This window comes from Talpa occidentalis, unplaced genomic scaffold (assembly GCF_014898055.3).
Source record: "Talpa occidentalis isolate TD23 unplaced genomic scaffold, MPIMG_talOcc4v2.1 talOcc4.15, whole genome shotgun sequence".
Classification (NCBI taxonomy): domain Eukaryota; kingdom Metazoa; phylum Chordata; class Mammalia; order Eulipotyphla; family Talpidae; genus Talpa; species Talpa occidentalis.
In genome coordinates this window covers 42,079,416-42,103,871 of record NW_023601543.1, presented here as the reverse complement: position 1 = coordinate 42,103,871, position 24,456 = coordinate 42,079,416, and the positions used below count along the sequence as shown (strand labels likewise).

The following is a 24,456-nucleotide window of genomic DNA, read 5'->3' as shown; positions in this document are numbered from 1 at the left end:
ACTGATGTCAGTATATAGCCAATCTAGGTCCTTTTTTTGCTTATTTTCTGTGAGGTATATAATTTTCCATCCTTTCAAATCATTTTTTTTTAAATTTAAAATGTATGTTTCATATATACAGCGTTTCTTGAATTTTCCTCTCTCTTTTTTTTAAAAAGATTTATTTATTTATTTTATACAAGCACTGGGTACAGTCAGAAGCGCGGGAGGGTGAGAGAATTCACCAGAGCCAGAGCGGGGAGCAGAACAGGCAGAAGGACCAAAGTACACTGCTGAGGGGAGCAGCGGGTGGCAGGAGAGGTCTGCGTGCCATGTGGGACCCTCCTCTGGTGGCTGGGGAGCAGCCGGGGATCGAACCAGCGCTGCAGAGGCTGCGGGCAGCTTCGCAACCCAGCGCTGCAGAGGCTGCGGGCAGCTTCGCAACCCAGCGCTCAACAGCTGCGCCACCTGGGAGGCCCGAATTTTCTTCTCTTTTATATTAAAGTAATATTGCCTTATAACTTCGTTTCAGGTGTTCATTCTTGAAAATCGACAGATGCATATGCTATATTAAGCTTATCACAAAAATACCAAATCTATCCTTCACTATACCATTGTCCCCTTTCTTACTGATTTACTAAATCTCCTTGCCCCTTACCTTCTGGTTACCATTTATTGGCATTATAGTCCAAAAGTTTATTTTTGTCTTATTTAGTTCATCTGCTTGTGTGTTTTCTCCATAGGTCACATGGGTGTACAATCATATGGTATATGTCATTTCCTATTTGACTTATTTCATTGAACATAATTCTCTCTAGGTCCACCCATATTGTTGCAAAAAAACAAGATTTCACTTTTCTTTGTATATGTGAATAGCATTCCATTGTGTATATATACTACATCTTCTTTATCCATACATTGATCAATGGACTTTTAGGCTGTTTACAGTTTTTCGCTATTGTAAATAGTGTTTCCGTGAACATGGGAGTGCATCTATCTCTTCAAATAACATTTCCAGATAAATACCAGAATAAAGAAAACTAGATTATATGTAATTTCTATTTTTAATTTTTTTATAGAAATGTCATACTGTTTTCTATAATGGCTGCATGAATTTACATTCCCACCAATAGTTTATAAAGATTCCCTTCTCTCCATATCCTCTCTAGCACAAGTTTCTTTCTTTTAGATAATAGCCATTCTCACAGGTATGCAGTAATAGCTCATTGTTTTGATTTTTTCCCTCTAGTAAGAGATAATAAGCATTTTTTTTATGTAGCTATTGGTCATTTGAATGTTTTCCTTGGAGAAATGTCTATATGGTGGATCTTGTTTTTTAAATCAGTTTTCCACTCTATGCCTTTTGATTGAATTGTTTAATCTAGCCTATTTGATTTTATTGATATGGCTATATTTTGTCTACCATTTTGTTTTCTATATGTCTCATGACATATAGAAATATTTTGTCACATATTTGTCTTTTACATTCTATCTCTCTGTATTGAATTGTTATTTTCTTGTGTACTTTTTCATTCCTTTATTGATTTTAACTATGTTTTGAGGTATATTCCTAGTGGTTGTTCTTAAGTTTCCAATAGTTAACTTCAGATTTAAGATTTATGCTAACATTATTCTAAAACATTTGCATTTTGATTTGATTTTAATATTTTATTATCTTTGTTAAGTAAGTTACTTTTCCTTATGCCTTTGAGATTTATCTTAAGACTTTAGGACTCATATTCACATATCCAAACTCAAAACTTTTCAAGTTTTAGAGTAGTTCAAAAGTCACATATTCTTTTAGTGGTATTTGTCAACTTGTAGTGAACAGTTTGCATTACAAAAGGCAGATCCTTATATTTCTTCATAACAAAATAATTTGGACAAAATTCTTAGTGCATTATCTAAAGAAGATGTGATTATTATTACTCTAGAAATTATCAGAATACTTGAGGAATTGTTAGCTGTGTGCTTTTGGGCACGTCATTTAATTTTGATGTGCCTGATTTTTCTTAAGTATAAAATAGGAATAATAACAGTAACTACAATGTGGAGTTATTGTGCTGATTAGGTAAAAAACATTGCCTAGCAAATAATAATGTTCAAGGAAAGTTTTATATGGTTGTGAACATCATCATTATTATAATTGCATATTATTGTGTACCAAATATTCGAGGTTTCTGTGCTCTTTACAAAACATTAGTAGTAGTTTATTTTTTCTAAACTCTGCCTATACCAATGAGAACTTGGTATTATCTAAGCCTGTTTATTCTGCTACAAGGAAATTCCAGTTGTTCGAAAAATAGCTAAGAGGCCATGGTGCTCCAGTGTGAAGTATTCAGCTAAAAAAGTCTTCCAGAGACTGTTTGAAAAATGTTTACTGCCTGCTCAGAGATATAATGTACAGTGTATGAATAGGTTTGCAACTTGACCTTGTTTCCCTTCCTCCTATTGAAGCAAAAGAAAATTAAAAAAAAGAAAGGGTGATGAATTCAGGATCTCCCTTTTGTTTCTGAAAGGCTTCAAGACATCTGCTAATGACTGCAAAGTTAGTAAAGTCTGCCTAATTCAATGCCCAGGTTTATATAGATACTGCATTCACTTAGAGAGTATGAGAGTTATAGACCCTAAGTCATAGGCATAGTTAAAAATATTAGTTACATTTGGACTAAGGAAAATAGTATAGTGTGAGTCCCTGGCACATGGGAGGAGTTCACTGTCTTTTGTTGTTGTTGTTGTTTTTAAATTTAATTTTATATATATTTTACATTGTTCTTCCTTTTTGTACAATGCATGCTTTCTCCTCTCAGGTGTAGTTCCCACAAAATTCCCATCACCAATTCACCAGTGCACCATCAGCATAATCCCTTGTGTAAGAACACATTCCCTCCCCTGTTTTGATCCCTTCCCCTCCCCCGCCCCTGCAGAGCCTCACTGATCTTTTGATGTTGTTGGTAAAAAGAAAAAAAAATATTTGGAGTGTGAAGATTCCAAACATTGGGTTGTTCTTATTCAAGACTGTAAATTATCTATTGGGACTTAGTCATATTTTAGGATTTTTTCCTTTTTGAACACATAAAGGTGACATATATTTCCCCCCAGGTATATATTAATTTTTCCCTCTAGTGGCAAAGAAATGAAAGCTTTTAAAAAAGAACTATGTGTGGGAATATAAACTGAATATTTAGTGGCTATATATTTCTCTTGTGAACTGACAACTGCTCCAGACCCAGACTGGGTGAGTGACCACTTGGGGAGACACAACCAATGTCAGCAATAGACAGGAAATAGACATATGTGATATAAGTGGAGAGGAGAACAGAAAGAGCAGACTGGGAAGGGAGAGAAGGGAAGCAACAGAGAAAGTACTTTTGAAAATCACAAATAATAAGCCTAGTATCAGTTTCATACACATTTGTTTATGCAACCTTCACTATGAATGAGACAAGCCACTATAGAGCTGGAAAAAGAGGAAGAATAAGTAAATATGAAGCAAGTCTTTTATGGGACACAACTTAATTATGCAGCCTGAAGTTTTGAATCAGACAGAGAATTCCCCCAATCTTCAAGGGTATGACTCTACCCAGAGAAAGAAAACACCTTATCCCTGGCCCAACAGTTTTATCCCAGGGGAAGAAGGAGACAGGGGAAGAAGGCTGTTGTTGGTGGTGTTGGCAGTGGGTGGAAATAGAGGAGAGAGTTGGGGGAGAGTTACCCCTCTGATGGAGGGTAAGATCTAGAAATGAAGTCACAGATGGATCAATAAATTTCTGCATAAATTCAGATCAGAGAGAGAAAGAGGGAAGGAGGAAAACCGAGGCAAGGGCAGGGTGGGAAAAAATGCAGTGTGCCTGAAAGGGGAGTACCTATACTTATAAAACAAACAATGTTGTAAACCAACCTTACCTCAATTAAAAACAAACAAACAAACAAACAAACAAACAAACAAACAAACAAACAACAGTGTGAATCACCAAGGAAACCAACCTATAGAAAAAAAGCTTGCCCAAGTGGGTGGAAGTATACAGTTGAAAATAACTTCTCACTATAGACAGATTGATTCTGTACTATTTGTTTTGGTTTTTAACAAACTTCTGAAAATTTCATGGTATTTAGACATTTTGGCAGTTATTTAAGAACAGTGTAGACCCTCCTTTAACCACAGAGTTCTCCATAGTCCATGGACTTAGGGTATTATAGCTCTGGGACGCCAGCATATTTCCACCTGAGGGCATTTACCTGTCCATTGACTGTAGTATTGAGTTTTTTTTTTTGGTACTGGTAGTGTTACAGGGCAGGGAGAGGTGCACCCCAGACCTGGGACCACCCTGTTACAGTAGATTTGCTTATTTTTATTGGAATATATTTATGGTACCTTTTACTTTTGCCTTTCCTTGCTTCCTACTTATTATTATCACCAATATTGTTGAAGTTATTTTACACAAGTTGGAGCAAAAGGTGGATTGCTTATAATTGAAACACTACTCCCAGTTTGAAGTTTTGTCACTTCATCCTTATTAGAATTGTAGGGGGTGGGGAGGGATAGCACGCCTGCCGCAAACACAAGCACAAAGGCTTTCTCTATGGAATAATTAGTCAGGAAAGACATTTTTTTATTTTGCCAAGTGACACTTAAGCTGCTAATTCTTGACTGTGAAAACTACTTTTCCTGGGCAATGCTTTTTAAGGAAAAACTTCTTCAGTCCAGTGATTGGTGACTAAGGGAACGATGGAGCACAGAGGATTGGGCGGGATCTCAGCTGCTAGTATTGACTCCTTATCCAATGAAAAACATTTCCTATTGAGACCCCCAAGAGTTCCCCTGGCCCTCGGCTCCAGCCCGCACTTTGGGCCTTTTCTTGTGCCCTGTTTCTTAAAGGCATGCCGACTACAGCATTCAAAAAGGCCATTACTTAACAAAGGGAAAGAGATAAATGTAAATAAGCTCACAATTTGAGAATGAGCAGTTTGCAGTAAGAAGCTGCAGCAGCCCAGCGTCTGCTACTTTGTGCTGAGCTAACCTTTCCCTGTTAAAAAAAAAAAAAATAATGGATTAATATTGCGCTTCTAAAATGCGAGTTGCCAGTTTACATGTTTATTAGATAATTATCTACAGGCATGAGCACACTCTCTCATCCAGCACACTCTTTTTTGGGGTAAGTCTCTTTGAGAAAGATTTGATTTGGGCGTTTGGGGGTGGGGGATGGCGTAGCAGTGGAAACACTGAAGCTTTGAGTATCTGGGGGGAAAAGCAGGGATATTGTCTTGAATGGTTAAAAAGCAAGAATTTCTGTTGTTTTGGCAATAATATAGTTTTTGTGGAAGAGATGCAGGATTTTCAGGGCGTTGTTTCATGTAAATACAGTTGTTCTTATGAGTTGATTTAAAGTCACAAAGTAGAACAATTTAGAAACTCTTTTGGCTAGCTTTATTTTTCGTTTAGAAGTGATTTGAGCTAATGTGGCTTCTATTATGATGAGCGTTTTCCTAATAAAACTATACTAGACATGTCTTTGATGCTTACTAGATTTATGGGGAATGTGACATTTGCTATATTGAATAATTCATGAATATGACCATAAAGAAGCATTTCAATGCAAAACTAATTTTGGCATAAATTGAACTCGATATTATAAGTAAAATGAATCTCTGTTTTTCATAAAAATACAAAATGTAACATATTTAAAATTCTTTTGTATACCCGAATATTTTTAAGATTTTTTGGTAAGGAGATCTTGTTGGTAAATGCTGAATTTTAGTTATTATGTTTTAAAAAATATAGCAATATATTTATCATTATTTCAGCTTGGAAAACACCAGACGAGCCCAGAGATTAGAATATTATTGAACTTGGTGGGGTTATTCACTTTGTGTTACCTTATCAAATTATATCAACTTTTTTTACTAGACTAACAGGAAGACAACAATAGTAATCTAAACTCCACATTATCCAATGACATTGAAACATATTTTTTAAATCTAAACACTAAACAATATATGCATCAACATAGATTATAAATCCTTTTGTCTTGTCACAGATGAGAAGTTGCTGTCTGTTAAAAAGGATAGTTCAGCTGATATATTTGATGGCTTTTAACATCTCTTGCCAATCAGAGGTGCAAATGAAAGCCTTATTGGAACAGTCAGACCAACAGTTCAGATTGTGTCCTCTGAGTTAAAGAGAGGACTGGGAAGATGACTCATAGCAACATTCAGGCCAAGTTTAGTGAAAGCTTCATCTATTCAACCCCTTTTGAGAGAAAATATAGTGAGAACTGTTGTCCTCGCTGTGGTGTGTCAGGGCCCAGTTGTGCAGTTGCCTTTTTTCCCTCTGTGCATGTGGTCATCATGTATACTCTGCTCTTGGCTGTCCTGTTGGGGGTTTAACCTGTAATGTACTTGTGAATATTAATATTGAGCATAGTAGAATGTCACCCACCACTGGGAATCTAGCCTAACTTTTTTTGTAGATCAGTAATTAGCTATCCAAATAATGCATAGAACTGATTCTAAATGGTTATGTTTTGAAATATTTTGATAACCTTAGGAGAGATGTGACTATGGAGCAGGTAGAGAAGGTTGAGGATAGAGTAGACAATTAGAGTTGATGTGCCTGCTGATATAGGCATAAGGACAGAGGTTGAAAATGAGGACTTTAGGAACACTTTAGAATATATAAATGACATCTTGATTTGTGATTCTTCTGGCATTAAATAATATTTATTTCTGATGATAGTAAAATAAATATAGTGATAATTATATTGACTAATAAAATTAATTCCTCTTTTTTCAGGCTTTGATGTCTTAAAATTTCTTTTTTGCAGTGACAAATGGGAGCAGGTGAAAACAAAGGACAGGAGGGAACAGCTAGTGAGGCCACTGCCATAGCACCAGTTGAAGGCTGCTGTCAGTGAAAGCCAAGGTGGAAGGAGAAGAATAACTGAAGTCCAGAAAGGGGCTATGACTTACTCTCTCACAGTTAGATGGGGCTGTATGTGGCTATATTGATTAACACCAACTATGAAAACTTATAGGTATTTGAACTTCCCAGTTTTCTTGGATTCCAAATAAAAAGAAGTTTTCTTTATATTCTGTATCTGTAGTGAAAGCCAAAAAAGAAATAATGTTAATGTTTCTTCTTCCTTTGAGATATATCAGTAAAATAGTATTCATGTTATTCTAGGAATACTATTCAATGAAAGAGTATGAAAATCAATTTTCCTTAATATTAAGGTGATCTAATGTGTTTTAAATTGTTTAATACTTTAAAAAGTTTTTTGTTCTTTTGGATTAGAACAAGATATTTCAGGAGAGTTGAAGTATGATTTAGCAGTTTGTTTTGTTCAGGCCACCTTTGTTCAGAAGAGTGTTAGATATGGTAATAGTATAAGTTCGACATTAGCCAATTATTCAACTTTACAGGCAATACATAAGTAAGGTTCAAATTCAGGTACTTATAACAATTCCACTGCAGAGTATTTCTGGTTCTATGGAAGTATTTTGTTCAGAGTTCTGATTAGAACATATTACAAATGTACTATATTGGGTGCAGCCTAGGACAGCACTAGAGACTGCAGTGATTGTCACTGTGCTAATAACACCCGGTAATTGAAGCCTTGCTTTTATAACTGTAGTTCAGAGGAGAAGGAAATCATATAGGTGGGGGTACAGGTTAAAATCAAGGTTGTTCTAGTCTACTTTTCTCTTGTTCTATCAGGGCTTCTGCTTATTAGTAATAGTTTTTCTAGGGAAAGAGAAAAGAAAAAACAAAGCACCAATATAACTGCAAGTCCCCAAGAGAAATCTCCTATGTTCAGTTATTTTTAATGTAATGTATTACCATTTGGTAATGTAATGTATTACCATTTTTTATTTCTTTTGTCACTAGCTATGTTTAAGTTATTATAGTTTATACAGATTTGTGGGCTTTATGCTTGTCAATATAACTAACAAGATAGAATAATAAAATAAGGGATAGCAGTGACAATTTTGAAAAATCAAATTTATCTGCAATTCTGTAATAATAAAATCCAAAATATTTAGATATCATTTTAAAATATGCCACCTCCCATTTACTCTGATTTATATCATATATTAAATTATTTTATGATCTTAGTATAAATTTTATTGAAACATTCTTTTCATGCACATTATTGTGACTAGTTCTATTTCATAGCATCCATTTACTGTATGAAATATGTAAACATAGTACTTTCAGAAAATTGATTGATTACCCTAATCTCAGATAAAATTACTATCAGAATTTGGTTTGAACTAATATGTTTATCAATCTCCTGGTAAAAGCTTCTCAAAAATGTTTAATTTCATTATCCACCTTTCTAGTAACCAGTACTTCCAGTTTATTACAGAATAAAATCCAGAATAGATGTAGGATTTGTAATGTTTATTGTAACTCAGATAATTTTGGTGTCGATGTTCTTTGGTTTAAGACATGGTTTTTATTCATATTATTAGGTTAAATGTCCAAGTATATCAGATGATTTGGTATATAAATTGATAACTGATTTGTCTGTTCAAATATGTGGAATAAAACTAAATTCCTAGTTGGCATGCATGAGTCTAACAGAATTTGGAAATGAGCTTTTTTAGGAAGATCCAAAATTTTTTCCCAAAAGGCTAGGGCTTCTGTTGAGATGAGCTATTGAGTCTCGAGACTAGACATTTCATAATATTAGGTTGAGCAATTTCTCTGCAGTTGTCTTGCTCTATTACTGTTAGGAAAAATTCTACTTTAGTATGCTTGATGCAATCTTTGGCCCCGACATGTGGAGCACTAAAGTACATTATTTTACCAAATTGGAGAGTGTCATCAGGTGAAGGGTTAGTGGAAGATTGGAGCATATTTTGGTGAAAAAATATGTACTCCAGATTAGGGCTTGTGTCAGTTTCCTGATCTCCTCAAATAAAATGCAGGAAGGGTACAAAACTGCCTTAGTAATTTCAGTGCAAAACTCATTCAACATAGAGAAGCCATTTTATAAAGGCTATTTCTTGCCTCAAAAATACATGATCCTAATCCATCTAAACATTTGATATACAGGGAGTCTTGTGTGAGGACCTGATGCAGATCAATTCCTAGCTCAGCTCTGGAGTGAAATGTTTACCTAGGTTTCTTCCATATGTAATGTCATAAGCCTCAGCTGTGTTTTGAAAACTGTTATGAAATATTAACCAATGAATAGGAGCATCAATTAGAACCATGTGTTTAATTGTGATCGGTGCCTGTGACTTGGCCTAGAAGATTTCCTTAAGGAGTCTTATCTGTTAGCAATCGCTCATTTGAAGAGCAACAGTCTGGAACATATTCCCTATTACATACAGCAGAATGATTTTGAGCTGTATTTTTGGCAACATTTTTGTATTTTTTTAGTTTTCTTCACTGCTAGATATTTATAGGCAAGGACACAATAGATTTTGGCTTCCTCTGAAAACTATTGTGTCAATGTTCCTAAGCTTCTCTGAGAGCAGAAGGAGGAAATGGTCTGGGGATCGGAAACACTCTGACCTGACACAAGCTCATTAAAACGGAACCAAAGCAAGTCAATTAGAATATATTTTGCCTTCAAGACCTTGTCTTCCTGAAGCCTTGAATAAAGTAAGCCAGTCTTTCTAGGCTAATAGGCATATGCCAGAAGGTAGAGCTTTGTTTATAATGTATCATCTGAAAATTTAGCCTTTAGTGAAGTACTTTTGAATATTCATCATTATAAGGCCAAAAGACTAACCCCACTCCCTCTAGGAGCCCCAAAGACCTCAAACATGGTCTATTTCATTATCATTAGAATTTTTTTAAGATTTATTTATTTATGCATACAAGAGCTAGGGTACAAGCCAGAGATGCAGGGGTGGGGGATGGGATGAGAGGATTCACCAGAGACAGAGCGGGGAACAGAACAGGCGATTGACTGAAATACACTGCTGAGGGGAGCAGCGGTCAAGACAGGAGAGGTCTGTTTGCCATGTGGGTTTCTCTAGGCTGGCTGGGGATCGAACTCGTGCTGCAGAGGCTGCGGATTTCTTCATAGTGCAGTGCTTGACCCCTTGTGCCACCAGGGAGGCCTCAAAAAAAAAAAAAAAAGAACATTATTATGAACTGTCCGAACTGGCTCCATATATGTAGGTCAAAGTTAAAAATTCATTGAGTGTCAGATTTCTCTTTGGTCAACCTCCAGGTGACCTGCTCTCTGTCCATTGTCAATAAAAATGCACCTACTCAACACTCTGAATCCTCTAGATGATTACTTATTGGAATAATTAACTGCAAAGGTCTTCACAAGACAATAGTCTAATGCTACTTGCAGTGAAAGATGTACTTAACTGTGCCAGCCTGCTTTGTTCCTTCTTCATGTCATATGAAGCTCAAATGTTGGCCCTTTGCCTACATTCAGTGCATAATATGTTAGCCATGTAGAAAAATCTAGTGGTTAAAAACACTGTTTCTTTTAGTCAAAAAAAAAAAAAAAGGAAGTCAGTCTGAAAAGAAACTTTGTTTCTTGAATATCACTGATCTTCCTTCAAAATCAGCTTAAGAGCTAAAGGCCTCTCTACTTTTTTCTTAACATGAGCAGTGGGAGATATTCTTTCACCATCACTCTCCTGGATTTTCCTGGTATGAGAAAATTGTATAGCTCTCTGAGGTATAAGGTATACTTGATGTTAGGAGAAGGATATATTGCTAATAAGTTCGGGAAAGTAAGAAAGACAGAGACAGAGGTGTCTGGTTGTGTCATGGGAGGGAGAAGGAAGAAAACTTGTCTAATGATTCTTTGTGGTTAGGTCAGACTTGAAGTTACTAAGTCCTGTTGAATCTTCTTAACCTCAGCTGTGAGGCTCAGAGGTAATGTTTATACAGGGCAGAAAAACAGCACAGCCAAGTTACAGAGTGAACCATGTCTGAGTCAGAAATAGAACTCCATGCTTCCAATGCTGTGTTAAGTCCTAGTACCACACCCTCACTGCTAGACAGCAAAGGTGCTGTGTGTTTGAGAAAGGGAAAGCTATGAATAGGGCCATAGTGGCAATTTTCCCATGCTCTCTCTTCAGGATTGAAGACTGTAATGCTTTCTTATTTGTGACTCTTTCTCTCCCACAGGATTTGGTTACTCAAAGCAGCAAAACAGAAGTGCCAGGCATTTGCAGACTGCCTGCTGTGGGCATAGTGTATATGTTATGGGAGACATAAAACTGAATGGAAAGCTGGACAAAACCTAACCTATTTGAAAAACACAGTCTTGGAAAGTACAAAATAAAAGCAGGGAGCTAGATTCGTGTTGTGTCAGAGTGTCACTAGTGGGCAGACTGGAGGGATTCTGGGCAGAAGTGAAAAGGCTTCTATTATGAAAGCATTTTCCAAGTAAAATAAACTTTTTGGGCAGTGCTTTTTATAGAAGGCAGGTGCAAGCAGATCATAGTGAATGAGGTTGCCTTTAATGTTAGGGGTTTTGCTGTCTCATTTCTTTAGGTTGTGTGACTATATGGAAGGGATATTTCTTTGACTCTATTTCTTTCAACAATGAAAAATATGCCTCTGGCCTAATAGGTATAAGTGGGGGTATTAAAAGTAGTATATAAAGTGATTTAAATAGTTGAAAAGTTTGCCTTTTTCTTCTCTCCACCCTATTGGTGAAACAATCTGCAGAAACTTGGGTCTACAGCTCCCAAACGGAAGTATGAACCCCAGATAACTGAGAATTTTCAGGCTCTTTTTGTGCTGTTCAGCTTCAGTAAACACAGTGATTGCATAGTGTTTTGTCTTTTGTCTTTTGTTTTTGTTTTTTTAAAGATTTATTTATTCATACATACAAGAACCGGGGTACAGGCCAGAGGCCCGGGAAGGTGAGAGGATTCACCAGAGAGAGTGGAGAACAGAACAGGCAGACTGACTGAAATACACTGCTGAGGGGAGCAGCAGGCGAGACAGGATAGGTCTGCCGCGTCATGTGGGATTCTCGACGGCTGGCTGGGATCGAACCTGTGTGCTGTAGAGGCTGTGGACAGCTACACAGCGCTGCGCTCAAACGCCTGCGCCACCAGGGGAGGCCCATGTTGTTGGTTTTTTTTTTTTTTTTCTGAGATAACTAAAAGAATTAAGATGAAGCAAGATAGAGAGGAGGATGGGATTGGAAGAATTGAGAACTGGAAATACCTTCCCAAGGTCCTGAAAATAAATTAGTTGGCAGTACTGACCCAGCAATGTTCTCTCTTTTGTAAACTTTTCTTAATTTTCTAGTTTTTTTCCCCCTCTGATACTTTCCTGTCTCTTTTCTACTCTCCCTACTTTCTTTTATTACTTCTTTTTAAAAAAGATTTATTTATTTATGCATACAAGAGCTGGGGTACAGGCCAGAGGTGTGGGGGGCTGAGAGGATTCACCAGAGACAGAGTAGGGAACAGAACAGGCAGATTGACCAAAGCACACTGCTGAGAGGAGCAGCAGGAGAGTCAGGAGAGGTCTGCTGCGCCATGTGGGCTGCTCCCTGGCCGGCCGGGATCGAACTTGTGCAGCAGAGGCTGCGGACAGCTTCATAGGTTGTGTCTCAACCCTTTGTGCCACCAGGGAGGTCCTCTTTTATTACTTCTTAGCATGGCTTTTTCCCCTCTATCCTGGACCTTACCTGGTAATGGTTTCCTACTATGCTTTTGCATATCAAGATTGCTTCTGGCAAAAGTTGAGCTGGGCCCATGAGACTAAATGGCCAAGAAGGAACATTATCTTAGTGGAGTCACACATGTTTAGGGGAACCACTCTATAAAAATCTATTGACTGAGCATTCAGGAATAGTAAATTTCTAATTTGAAATTGAAAGTTTTAGCCATTAAAAATGATAGCTTTATGCTTTATACTCTGTAGTCTCCAAGGTCATTTAGGTAGGTACTTAAGTGAGTGATTTTTTTTTTCTCAAGCCAAACACTAGTTGGCATGACTTCGGGCCTCTATCTTTGGCAGGTTCCCTCTCTGCTCCCATCGCTGCTATATACAGAGACTCTTTGACCTGAGTTGGAGGGTGAGACTGACAGAAGGAGGAATCACTTCAGGGAAATACTTTTCAAATTTCAAAATGTAATTATGTGAAAACCCATTAATGGATATGTTAGAGGACAAAGACCACTTTTATTCAATATCCTCTTCATTGAAAAGAAATCATTCAGCAGCTACTTGTCCGTGGTGTTTTATAGAGCACATTTGAATACACTAATTTGTCCAATGGCAGCTGTTGTCCTATAAAGAGTTTAGTAAGATTTCCATATGCACCTTTAAAAAATGGTGGCCCAGATACAAAAAAGGATGATTATGTTAGTGATTGCCAAATATATGAGTGGTGGCAAGCAGAGGATATGTAACTGACTAGATCATGGTGTACAATGAGGTATGGAGGTAGTTGTTCATCAAAATTACCTTTCTCATTTCATTTGTATTCAGCCAGAAAAGGCTTTATTGACCATGGCCATTTTTGGAACTGGGTGCATGGAAGCAACTAACGAAATGGTCAATAGGAGAGGGAGCAGGAAGATATTCTAGGCTTAGATTGTAGCACAAGAGAAGCTTGGAACGGGAATCACAATCTTGGGGGGAGGCGGGGGTGGGGAGGAAGATGCTGATATTGTCATATAAATATTCCTATTGTGAAAATATGCAATAGTTAAAAAACCTTTAGCCAGAAACTTAATTAACTGAGAGTTCCCTGTTTTCTTAACTCTTGTTTAAGTAGAAAAAGGTGAATCAAAAATTTGCTTCAGGGGTTTACTCATAACTTTTTAAGAGCATGTCCTAGAGGTCCCATAACCACATTTAGTATTATGCAATAGGACTTATATACATAAACAGTGAAATTTAGTAATATTGGAGAGAAGCTGATAGAATTTAGAGTAGTTTAATAATCCTTTAATTAGGAATAGAAAAAACCCCTGGATTTTGATTCTGACTATAGCATTTAACATGTTCTTCCAATTCTGATATTGTAATAATAAGTGACATAAGCATCAGTTTCTGTGCCTATAAAATGGTGCTAAATTTCTGTCTTACCTACCTTATGGTGTTCTTGTGGGAATTAATTAAAATCATGCTTTTGAAAGTTGAAAAGCGCCATACAAATTTATTAACGATTTACCTATTAAAGCTCCCCTTACACTGGGCTCCAAAATAACCAACTCCTTATTCTTGTTCATTGCAATGCTACAGTATTGCACTTGTTGTATTGAGCATAATGTCTCTCCTTAACATATTCTTGTAATACCTCTTAACAGATGGTGGGTGTTCAAAAAGTATTTGTCAAACCAAACTGCATGTGCAATGTTATCTTCCATTCTGTGTGCGCAGATTGTCTTAGACTTCAGAAACCGTGGATAGAAGGCAGATTTGATGATTCACACCATCTTGTCTCTCATAGGAGGAAAACATTTCCTACCAGGACCTAGTCTCAGAGTGGTGAACCTTGCTGTCAGCAGGTCTTCTGAAAAAAAAAAAACAAAAACAAAAACAAAAATAAAAACAAAACAAACCCATGGGTGACAGAAGATTCATTGATTTCCAATTTCAAGATTTAAATTCAAGCCTCAGACCCAGGTTGGGCAATGTTACTGCCAATAATACTTGCATTGTTGATGATTCCTTCAAGTATAATCTGAATGGTGCTGTCTACAGTGTTGTATTCATCCTGGGTCTGATAACCAACAGTGCCTCTCTGTTTGTCTTCTGTTTCCGGGTGAAAATGAGAAGTGAGACTGCTATTTTTATCACCAATCTGGCTCTCTCTGATTTGCTCTTTGTCTGCACTCTACCTTTCAAAATATTTTACAATTTCAACCGACATTGGCCTTTTGGTGACACCCTCTGCAAGATCTCTGGTACTGCCTTCCTTACCAACATCTATGGGAGCATGCTCTTCCTCACGTGTATTAGTGTGGATCGTTTCCTGGCCATTGTCTATCCCTTCCGATCTCGTACCATTAGGACCAGGAGGAATTCTGCCATTGTGTGTGCTGGAGTCTGGATTCTGGTCCTTAGTGGCGGTATTTCAGCCTCTTTGTTCTCCACCACTAATGTCAACAATGCAGCCACCACCTGTTTTGAAGGCTTCTCCAAACGAGTCTGGAAGACTTATCTGTCCAAGATCACCATATTTATTGAAATTGTTGGATTCATCATTCCTTTGATATTGAATGTCTCTTGCTCTTCTGTGGTGCTCAGAACTCTTCGTAAGCCTGCTACACTGTCTCAGATTGGAACCAACAAGAAAAAAGTACTGAAGATGATCACAGTGCATATGGCAGTCTTTGTGGTATGTTTTGTACCCTATAACTCTGTACTTTTTCTATATGCCCTCGTGCGTTCCCAAGCCATTACCAATTGCTTGTTGGAAAGATTTGCAAAGATCATGTACCCAATCACCTTGTGCCTTGCTACTCTGAACTGTTGCTTTGACCCTTTTATCTATTATTTCACTTTGGAGTCCTTTCAGAAGTCTTTTTACATCAATACCCATATCAGAATGGAATCCCTGTTTAAGACTGAAACACCTCTGACCACAAAACCTTCCCTTCCAGCTATTCAAGAGGAAGCTAGTGATCAAACAACACAGAATGGTGGTGAATTAACGCTAGAATCCACTTTCTAGGTACGAGAATTGTATTTAGGTTCAGATATGGTTTCTCCTATGATTTTTCCAATGCTATAAGACAAAAGTGTAGAAGCTGATGATATTGAGAATAGATTAATGTACTAAATACAGTCAGATACATTAATTTGAATGTTTACTGTACATATGCTGTTTTGTTCAATAATTATAGGTCAGGTCTAATTACAGCTACCAAAAGGGATTGCAAAACTCTTCTGGGTTAGAATTTCATTATATCACGTTATGTAGGTGATCAGTGGTCTTAACTTTAGTGATATGGAGACAACTTAAAACTTTGAAAAAGATATTTCCATTATGATAATATTTGGTAATTGGTTTGGGCCTATAAGTATAGAACAATTTCAGGGATTATTAAAAAATAACCTCTGTGTTACTACTGATATATGCTAGCCTTTTATTTTCTTTTTTAAATTTTCATTGAATTTATTTTAGCGTAAGAATATATTTTAACATAAACATTATTGATAAAAAAGTGTCAAATTTAAAAGAGCTGGAAATATATTTATTGTATATATTTTGAAAGCAGGAAATTAAAAGTATGTGAATGTGGGTGAGAACAAACAGAAAATTAACTGGATTTTCACATTTGTTGTCAGTAGCAGTGTTGGTTTTTAGAAACTTTATTCCTTTTCTAATACTACATTAAAATTTTCATGTGAAACTTCAATCAGGAAGCTGCTAGTACCAAAAGAGGTGTAAAGTGGAAAATCACAAAAAATAATGTCCATAAAAGATAAGCAACACCAACATTTTTTTCTTAGGATGTTGTATTACCTTTCCTTGGAGAAACTGCTTTCTCTGAAATATTTATTTACCATATGAAATTTTGAAGCACAATGCAGTTAAAACACTGTTGCATTTGTGCCCAGATCACAACCAAATTGAAAAAAATTAACAACAAAATAATAGTAAAAACTAAAACAGGAAAACAAACAAAAAGTAAGTTCATAATATGCATTAATCATTTTTGTTGTTGTTGTAGGAAAGTAGAGACATGTATCTATATTTACGAGACATGTAACTTTAAATTACTTATTCTTTCATATTAAATTTTGGAGCACAATACAAACAGCTGCTGAACTTGTGCCCAAGTCAGGAGCATATTGAAAAAAAAAATAGTTAAGTCAATACAAACAAAAAAGCCAAAAAAACCCAAAATAAAAACATACAAAATAATGAAAACAACAAAAAATAATACTTAACACTTGCATTAAAATTTTATTTATTTTTGAAGATCTTTAAATTTAAAAATACTGGGTCATTTGTATGATGTTTTATTTCAGACAAAATTTGTTCCTTGACCCTTTTTTTATTCTCCCATTGTACCATAATATTTATAGGTTTATTTCCCCCATTGGAGTTTGTTTGTTTTTTCTAAATTGTGTCCAGATGAGTTCCAAACTGGAAGAAGAAAAAGCTCAAAACAACCCCCTGCAAAATAACAACAACCCCCACCAAAATAGCATACAAAAATGTTGACCTTGTATTTTTGAGTATCTGTAAAACTTCAATAATACTATAATTTTCATTTATGTTTTATATCAAAATGTAGCTCGGAAGTACTACACTGGTGCATAGTTCACACAGAATTGAAATCAATATTTTAAAAGGTACAGAAGAAAACATTTTTATAATTCACTTAACAAAATCCTGAAAAAATTCTTACCATTTATTGGGTAAAGTGTAGATTTAAGTACATTAAAATTGATAACTAAAACTTCTGAAAACAATGTAGCTTGAAAGATGCTATATTGGCACTCATGTCAAAAGTAATGGGACCAACTCTCACATACACACTACACACACAAAATGAAAAATTAAAATACTAAAAATGCTACAAAACAACAAAAATATTCTTAAAATTTTCATTAAACAATTTTAAAATTATTTGGATGATATGGTGACTTAAAAATGCTAAAACTCTTAAAGTAGATTTTCCAGGTACAGTGCAACTTGCAAGTTGCTGAGCTTATTCCAGGGAGAGATTAAAAAAAAAAACAAAAACATAAAACATAACAAAAAAGTAAAACTTTTAAAGAAATAAGCACTTCTTAAAATTCTCATTAACTTTTGTTTTTCTTTCTGATAAATTTGTAGATTTAAAAGTAATAAGATTCTTAAGTAAAAATCCATGATCATAGTGAAACTTTAAAAACTGTTAAATCTGTACCTGCGTTAAGAACTGACTTTTTCAAAATGTTGAAACAATAGAACAATAATAAAAATGAATTTTCAAAAATGACATTACTTTTTCCTTTGTGATATAAAGTTTTAAAAGTAGTCATACATTATATTTTTTTGTGGAAACAGGTTTTAAATATAGTATGTAAAGAATATTTAGTTTTAGAAAGATGAAATTAGGTTTAGGTTAAGTTCATTGTTAGATTGTGTTTAAGATCAAATTAGTAATCAAAGTATGAATAATGTTTTTGTTTCTTTTGATATTCTTTTTTTTTCTTTTCATGTAAGTGTAAACTATATGTGAACTTTCATTTGTGCCCTTGGATCTTAGAATTATGAAATTTTTGGATTTTGACACCAAACCATTTAATGGGATATGTTAACCAAGTTGACAAAAAAAATCAATAAACAGTTTCCTTTTGCATATTTATATATTTACTTTTAGTTTTCCATATTTAAATTTATTTAATTTCCATTTTTACAGTTAATATAATTTGCTAATAATAAAAGCTTTTGCCATACGAACAATGTAACCAACAAAATGTAATGTATAACTAAATGTAAAACTGACTTTGCATCTAAAAGTAAAAGCAATCATTCAGCTGTAATTACAGCTTGAATTTTAAATGCTTATTAAATGTAATAAAATATATTTGGATTATCTAACGGTTATACTTTGGTTAACTATTCAATTTTGTCTTTATTTGTGGGTACCTAAAGGCATCTTTCCTTTATCTTCTCTCCATCCTTCAAGAAAGCACAATATTAGAGTACATTTAATCACAAATCAATTCCAATACATTATTTTTGAGGCTGTCTGAAAACTAATGCACAATTGTACATGACAGATCTTGGGTGACTTTTAAAGCATCAAACTGGAAGATTAAGTAGCTCTTTTTTCAACTTGGCTTTGATTTATTTGGAATTTGTAGTCAAGCTAAAACCTGATTTCTTAGATTTGATTAAATATCCTAAGGTACCTGGGATCCCTTGGGAAAGTCAAGGAAGGCAGACCAAGAGACAGCAATCAGATGAGAATGGTGTAAGTGGCTGACTGACCAATAAGTAGAACAGTTTGTGGTTCCAGAATGATAGCACAAGGAATCTCTAGCCATTGTGTTCATGCCTTTAAGTCTCCAAAAGCAATGCGTGCTTCTCATAAACCACACTGCGTACTGGTTACCCATGAGATGACAACAAATTACCTTTTCTGACGTGAACAGCCTTAAGGTATGTTTAAAATTATAGGAATTTTGTCGCTAGTGACCTTTTTAAGGTCCTCAGGAAAAAAAAAAGGGTCAGATGTCGTTTATTTTTCATTCCTATCCGTCTTCTTGCACCTTGGCCTCCACCCCCAAACCTCTGTATCATATGTTTGGTGTGGTTTTCCAAGCTTTATGTTCTCAATCTGCCTTTCCTATGACCCTTACCAATATTTTTCTCTACCTTCTCTTAGAAATACTGTTTCTTTGTGGACCAAAAACAATACATAATCCTCTGTCAAGGTAGTGACAGGCTGTGTGAAACCTACTGCTTTTGATCTCCCTTTTGGCATCTACATCTTAGAAAATGAGTCTGATTAGAAAACTTCAGAAAAGCAAGAGGTAGCTAGAAGTAAATTAAATGGACGTTAGTTTTTAACCTTATTAAGTGATACCCAGATAGTAACCATTAAATTCTAAGGCCAAGATTTATTCCTTTTGTATTTTGCCTGTGTATTTTTAAGGGTATTTTTATATTCCACAGATGAGTGAGATCATCCAGTATTTACCTTTCACTTTCTGACATATTTCACTTAACATAATCACCTTGAGATCCACCCATATTTTTATTTGTTATTCTCACCACACCATGCACAGTGCCCAGAAGGTTGTCTGGTACATAGTTCATGTTCAAGAAATTTGTTGAATACGTAAATGAAGGATTCTGGATTCCTATGAATTCCCCAGCCAAACTGTTTACCAGGAACTTCAAAATTCCTTAAACAGGGCCTAGTCCAGAAGTCCCAGGATCTCAATTAAGGGAAGGTGACCAATGATATTTGGCCTTTATAAGACTAACTTGGTTAGGAAGGTAACAAGTTGAAAAGCAGACAGCATATCCTAGACTAATGATAGGAAGAATGTGGGCTCTTTGTAACATGCTTTTCATCTATAAGGTTGGAGGTTCTCCATGATAAATAGGAAGGAAAGCTAGTTGCCTGTACCAGACAAGTCACCTGAATTTTAAAGCCTCCTGCTTTACCTCACTGCCACATTTTAGATCTCTCACTGGCTCCACTCCTCTATCTGCCTGAACTCACTACCTCTCTGCATGTTTGGAAGAGAAGCATTTTATTCCCAGATCCTCATAGAAAAGAAGCAAAGCAATGAGAAGTACATAGTTTTTCAGAAATCTGAATACATGGAACATTTTTACACAGTAGTTAGTGCTTTAACCTCCTTGTTGAAACAAGCTGCTTTGAATTTTAAGAGCCATGTTACCAAGTCCACCAGGATTAGGAGCCATTTGGAGGAAAGAACACAAACATATAAAATGAGAATATAGGTTTCCAGTCACTATAGACTATTTGGGGGCAGGGAGAGAAAGACTGTCTGGAGAAAGGCTGTGTATGTTTTGAACTCAGTAGCACAAGTGGTAATATCAAGACACCAGGACAAGAGAGTTGCAGCAGAGTCCCTATCAGGAGGTGAGGGAAGCTGAGGCTGAAGAGGTGATTTACCACTTGAATTTAAAAATAGCCAAAAAAACATACACAGGCAAAATACAGCAGAAAAAAATCTTGGCCTTAGAATTTAATGGTTACTGTCTGGGTATCACTTTGTAAGGTTAAAAACTAAACCCCGAGTCCTTGCTTGGCAAGCAAGATTGGGAGGCTTGAATAGATAAGGTTGCCATGGCAATCGGGCCATAAGACCAAGACAAACCACCAAGACCAGAAAAACTAGCCCAGTTCCAGGGATGCAGAAGAAGGGCCAGGACACATTCTGTGTCAAAGGCGAGCACCGAGACCAGACATCTCAGCAGAAAACTGGTGCAAATTAGCATCTCAAGTTAGAAAACCTACGAAAACAGAGTACAAAGAGCCTCATATTCTTCTTCCTCTTTTTTAAAAAAATATTTATTTATTTATTTACACAAGCACTGGGGGACAGTCAGAAGCTCAGGAGGGTGAGAGAATTCACCAGAGCCAGAATGGAGAGCAGAACAGGCAGACTGACGAAGTACTGCTGAGGGGAGCAGCGGGTGGCAGGAGAGATCTGCGTGCCATGTGGGACTCTCGCCGGCAGCCGGGGATCGAACCAGCCCTGCAGAGGCTGCGGGCAGCTTCGCAATCCAGCGCTCAACTGCTGCGCCACTGGGGAGGCCCTCATAGTCTTTATAGGCAGACGTATAGCTGTAGTTTTGCCCTTTGCTCCCTTGCAGGATATTACAATAAATCTGTTCTCCACTCTGTCTCTGGTGAATTCTTTCACCCCCATGCCTCTAGCCTCACTTGGATATTAGACCACTGCAGTTACCAGAGGGGATAGAGAGGAGAGAGGTGTTTTGGTGGAGGGTGAGTGGAACTCATGCACAAATGGAAAACAAAAATGTAAGCCCAACATTTCAATAAAAAAAGCCATCCTAAAACTTATGTGCTGAAGTCAGAGCAGGCAAAGTAAAAAAAAAAAAAGAGCAAGTTACAAAGTAATATGACAGATGAGACTAAGTGCTATAGAGAAAAATAGAGCAAAAATCAAGGGGAGCATGTCCCTTAAAATATATCTCAGTCTCAGCAGCAGGACTATCTTAAAATTTCAAAGATCATAAACATTGAAAAAAGGATGAACCTTTCTAAATAAATAATTAAGTATCTTAAGTTTATGCTATAGTGCTATAGTTATCAATGCATGCAAGGAATGCAAGAAAATTTTTATTTTAAAACATCACAATTCTGATGTTTGTTGTGAAGGGGGTTATGAAGCCCTGAATTGCCCAAATTCTGTGCTTAGTCTGTCAACCTTTGGGTGTTTATGCTCTTGTCCAAGCCACAGAAACCTCAAAAGGCTAATGAAGACCCAGACCTAGGCAACTTCCAGTCAACAAAGCTGATCATTCATGGTTTCAGCCTCTTTTCTCCTGTCTTTGCAGCCCAAAGCAAGTTTCTCAAGAGTCTCTCTCTCTCTCTCTCTCCCCCCCCCCATTCCTTTCAGCAAAACATGCTCCCAGACAAGGAGCTGAATTCTAATTCTGTGTAATAAACAGATTTGAGATGGAAGCCTAAATCTGGTTTTCTTCTTTTATTGATATAACATTGGTTTGCATTGTGTGTGCATGTTTTAGACGTACAGGATACCCCCCTTCAGGTGTTACCACACCACAACGTCCTCCAAGGCACCCACAGCCCATCCCCACAGTTTTTTTTGTGCTCCTTCCCTCCCTTCTCTCATCCCTCCTCCTCCCAATCTGCTAGTCTCAGTTCTATAGCCAGGTTCCTAGAGTTTGTTGTTAGTTTGGATTTTTGTGGTTTCTCTGTATCCCACACATAAGTGATACCATCCAGGATTTGTCATACTCAGCCTCCTATTCACTCCATGAAACTGGACAAGTCCCTTTCTCTTTCTTTAGCTGAGTGCCCCTATTATGAAAATGAGAAGGTTATCTCTGAAGTCCCCTATAATTTTAAGACTGGAACTCCAAACTCATAATGATGAACTAGAACTAACAATTATAAATAATATTGATGTAGAAGAGAGCATATATTAAATGCCAGATACTGTACTAAGTACTTCACATGCATTCTTTCTTTTGTGTGTGTGTGTGTGTGGAGACCTAGGGTGTAGACCAGAGGTGTGGGGGAGGGGGTGAAGAGATTCAAGAAAGAGAGAGAGTGGGGAGCAGAATAAGCAGTTTTACTGAAAGACATTGTTAAGGGGAGCAGTGGGCAAGACAGAAGAGGTCTACTGCACCTCCTGGGTTAGCTCCTTGGATGGGGATTGAACTAAGGCCTTAGCCATGATGGCGCTGAGACTTAACCCCTAGGCCACCAAGGAAGCCCTGTGTTGTTTCCTTTTCTTTTCTTTTTTTAAAGATTTATTTATACAAGCACTGAGGGTACAGTTAGAAGCACGGGAGGGTGAGAGAATTCACCAGAGCCAGAGAAGGATCAGAACAGGCAGACTGACGAAATATACTGCTGAGGGGAGCAGCGGGCGTGGCAGGAGAGGTCTACCGCGCCATGTGGGATGCTTGCCGGCGACTGGGGATCGAACTGGCGCTGCAGAGGCTGCGGGCAGCTTTGCAGCCCAGCGCTCAACCGCTGCACCACCAGGAAAGGCCCTCCTTTTATTTTTCTTTAAAGATTTTATCTATTTATGCATATAAGACCTGGGGTGTAGACCAGAGGTACAGGGGGTGAGAGGATTCACCAGAGAGGTGGGGAGCAGAACAGGCGGATCTACTGAAATACACTGCTGAGAGGAGTCGCAGGTGAGACAGAAGTTTGCTGCACCATATGTGGGCTAGCTCCCTGGCTGGGGACTGAACCCAGGCCGTAGGGGTGATAGTGCTGAGACTTAATCCCTAGGCCACCAGGGAGGCCTTACATGCATTATTTCTTAACAATCTGATGGATGTTTTATGATTAGTTCCATTCTACAGATGAGAAAACTGAGGTTCAAGAGCTGAATAAACTTAAAATAGTCATAAAGCTGATAAGTGGCATTCTAACTCCATCCAAGTTCTATATGTCACTAAAACTTGTGTTCTTAACCAGTACTGCATTGTCCACAAGATTATGAGTCTAAGGCACAAGACACACATTTGTTTTTATTTTTCATTTTTTAAATTTTCCCTTTAGGTGCACAGCCCTCCTATGAACAACCACCCTGTTCTCCCATGTCTCCCTCCCCAGCTCCTCTCTCGACACACTCCCTAGATCGATGGTGGGCCCACGAGCTTTGTCCTTTTCTTGGAATCTTATCCTTTTTTTACAACCTTGTCCTATCTTTGGAACCTTGTCCTTTTCCTGGGCAAGGACCTGCACTCCTGGACTGCAGCAGACCAGGTAGCTCAGATCCCCAGGAGCAGCTAGGAGGCAGGTAGCAAGTCATAAACATTCAGGAATATCTTGTAGGGCAGTTGTGGAGTGGTTCCCCAGACTCCTGGATTTTGGAACTTCCTTTGCTGTAGGAGACTGTCCTGTTTTCCTTAGACCAGTGTAGTCTCTGGGTTCTGAGACTCCTCATTCACGCTGATTGTCCCATCCATTCTGATGACTGTCACATGATGCTGCTTCTGGATCTTAGACTTCTAGTGCTGGGATCCCAACTCCTTGCCTATTTCAGTGGGAAAGTTCCCTGGCCAGGACAGACTCCAGCAAGTGGTCAGAGCAGCTCCTCTTCTCTCACAAGGAACACATTTCTAATGGTGAAACTTCAACCATAAAGGAGAAGATTAATGCTTTAAGGGATAAGGGATTCTTCTAAATTATTTTGAAAATATTTCACAAAAAGTACTTGCTTCTCCCGTCTTATAGGTGAAGTCAGAAGAAGTTAGAATATTAATGAATGCATTTCAAATGTGTGTGAGGAAGTGGCACATAAAATGCTATTACCACTTTTTCTTTTCTTCTTTTCTTTTCTATATTTTTACATCA

General features: G+C 37.1%; 1 protein-coding gene across 2 annotated transcripts; it reads left to right on the top strand.

Moving 5' to 3' along the window:
• Positions 1 to 4,794: 4,794 nt before the first annotated feature.
• Positions 4,795 to 17,895, top strand: LPAR4 (lysophosphatidic acid receptor 4). Of its 2 annotated transcripts, XM_054695661.1 has the most exons (3): positions 4,795 to 5,135; positions 6,804 to 7,013; positions 14,388 to 17,895. In XM_054695661.1, exon 3 carries the CDS (start codon positions 14,502 to 14,504, stop codon positions 15,612 to 15,614), a length of 1,113 nt encoding a protein of 370 aa, XP_054551636.1. In that variant the 5' UTR covers positions 4,795 to 5,135; positions 6,804 to 7,013; positions 14,388 to 14,501; the 3' UTR covers positions 15,615 to 17,895. The 2 variants fall into 2 exon arrangements, with proteins under 2 accessions (XP_054551636.1, XP_054551637.1); XM_054695662.1 differs by lacking the exon at positions 6,804 to 7,013.
• The last annotated feature ends 6,561 nt before the right edge of the window (positions 17,896 to 24,456 follow it).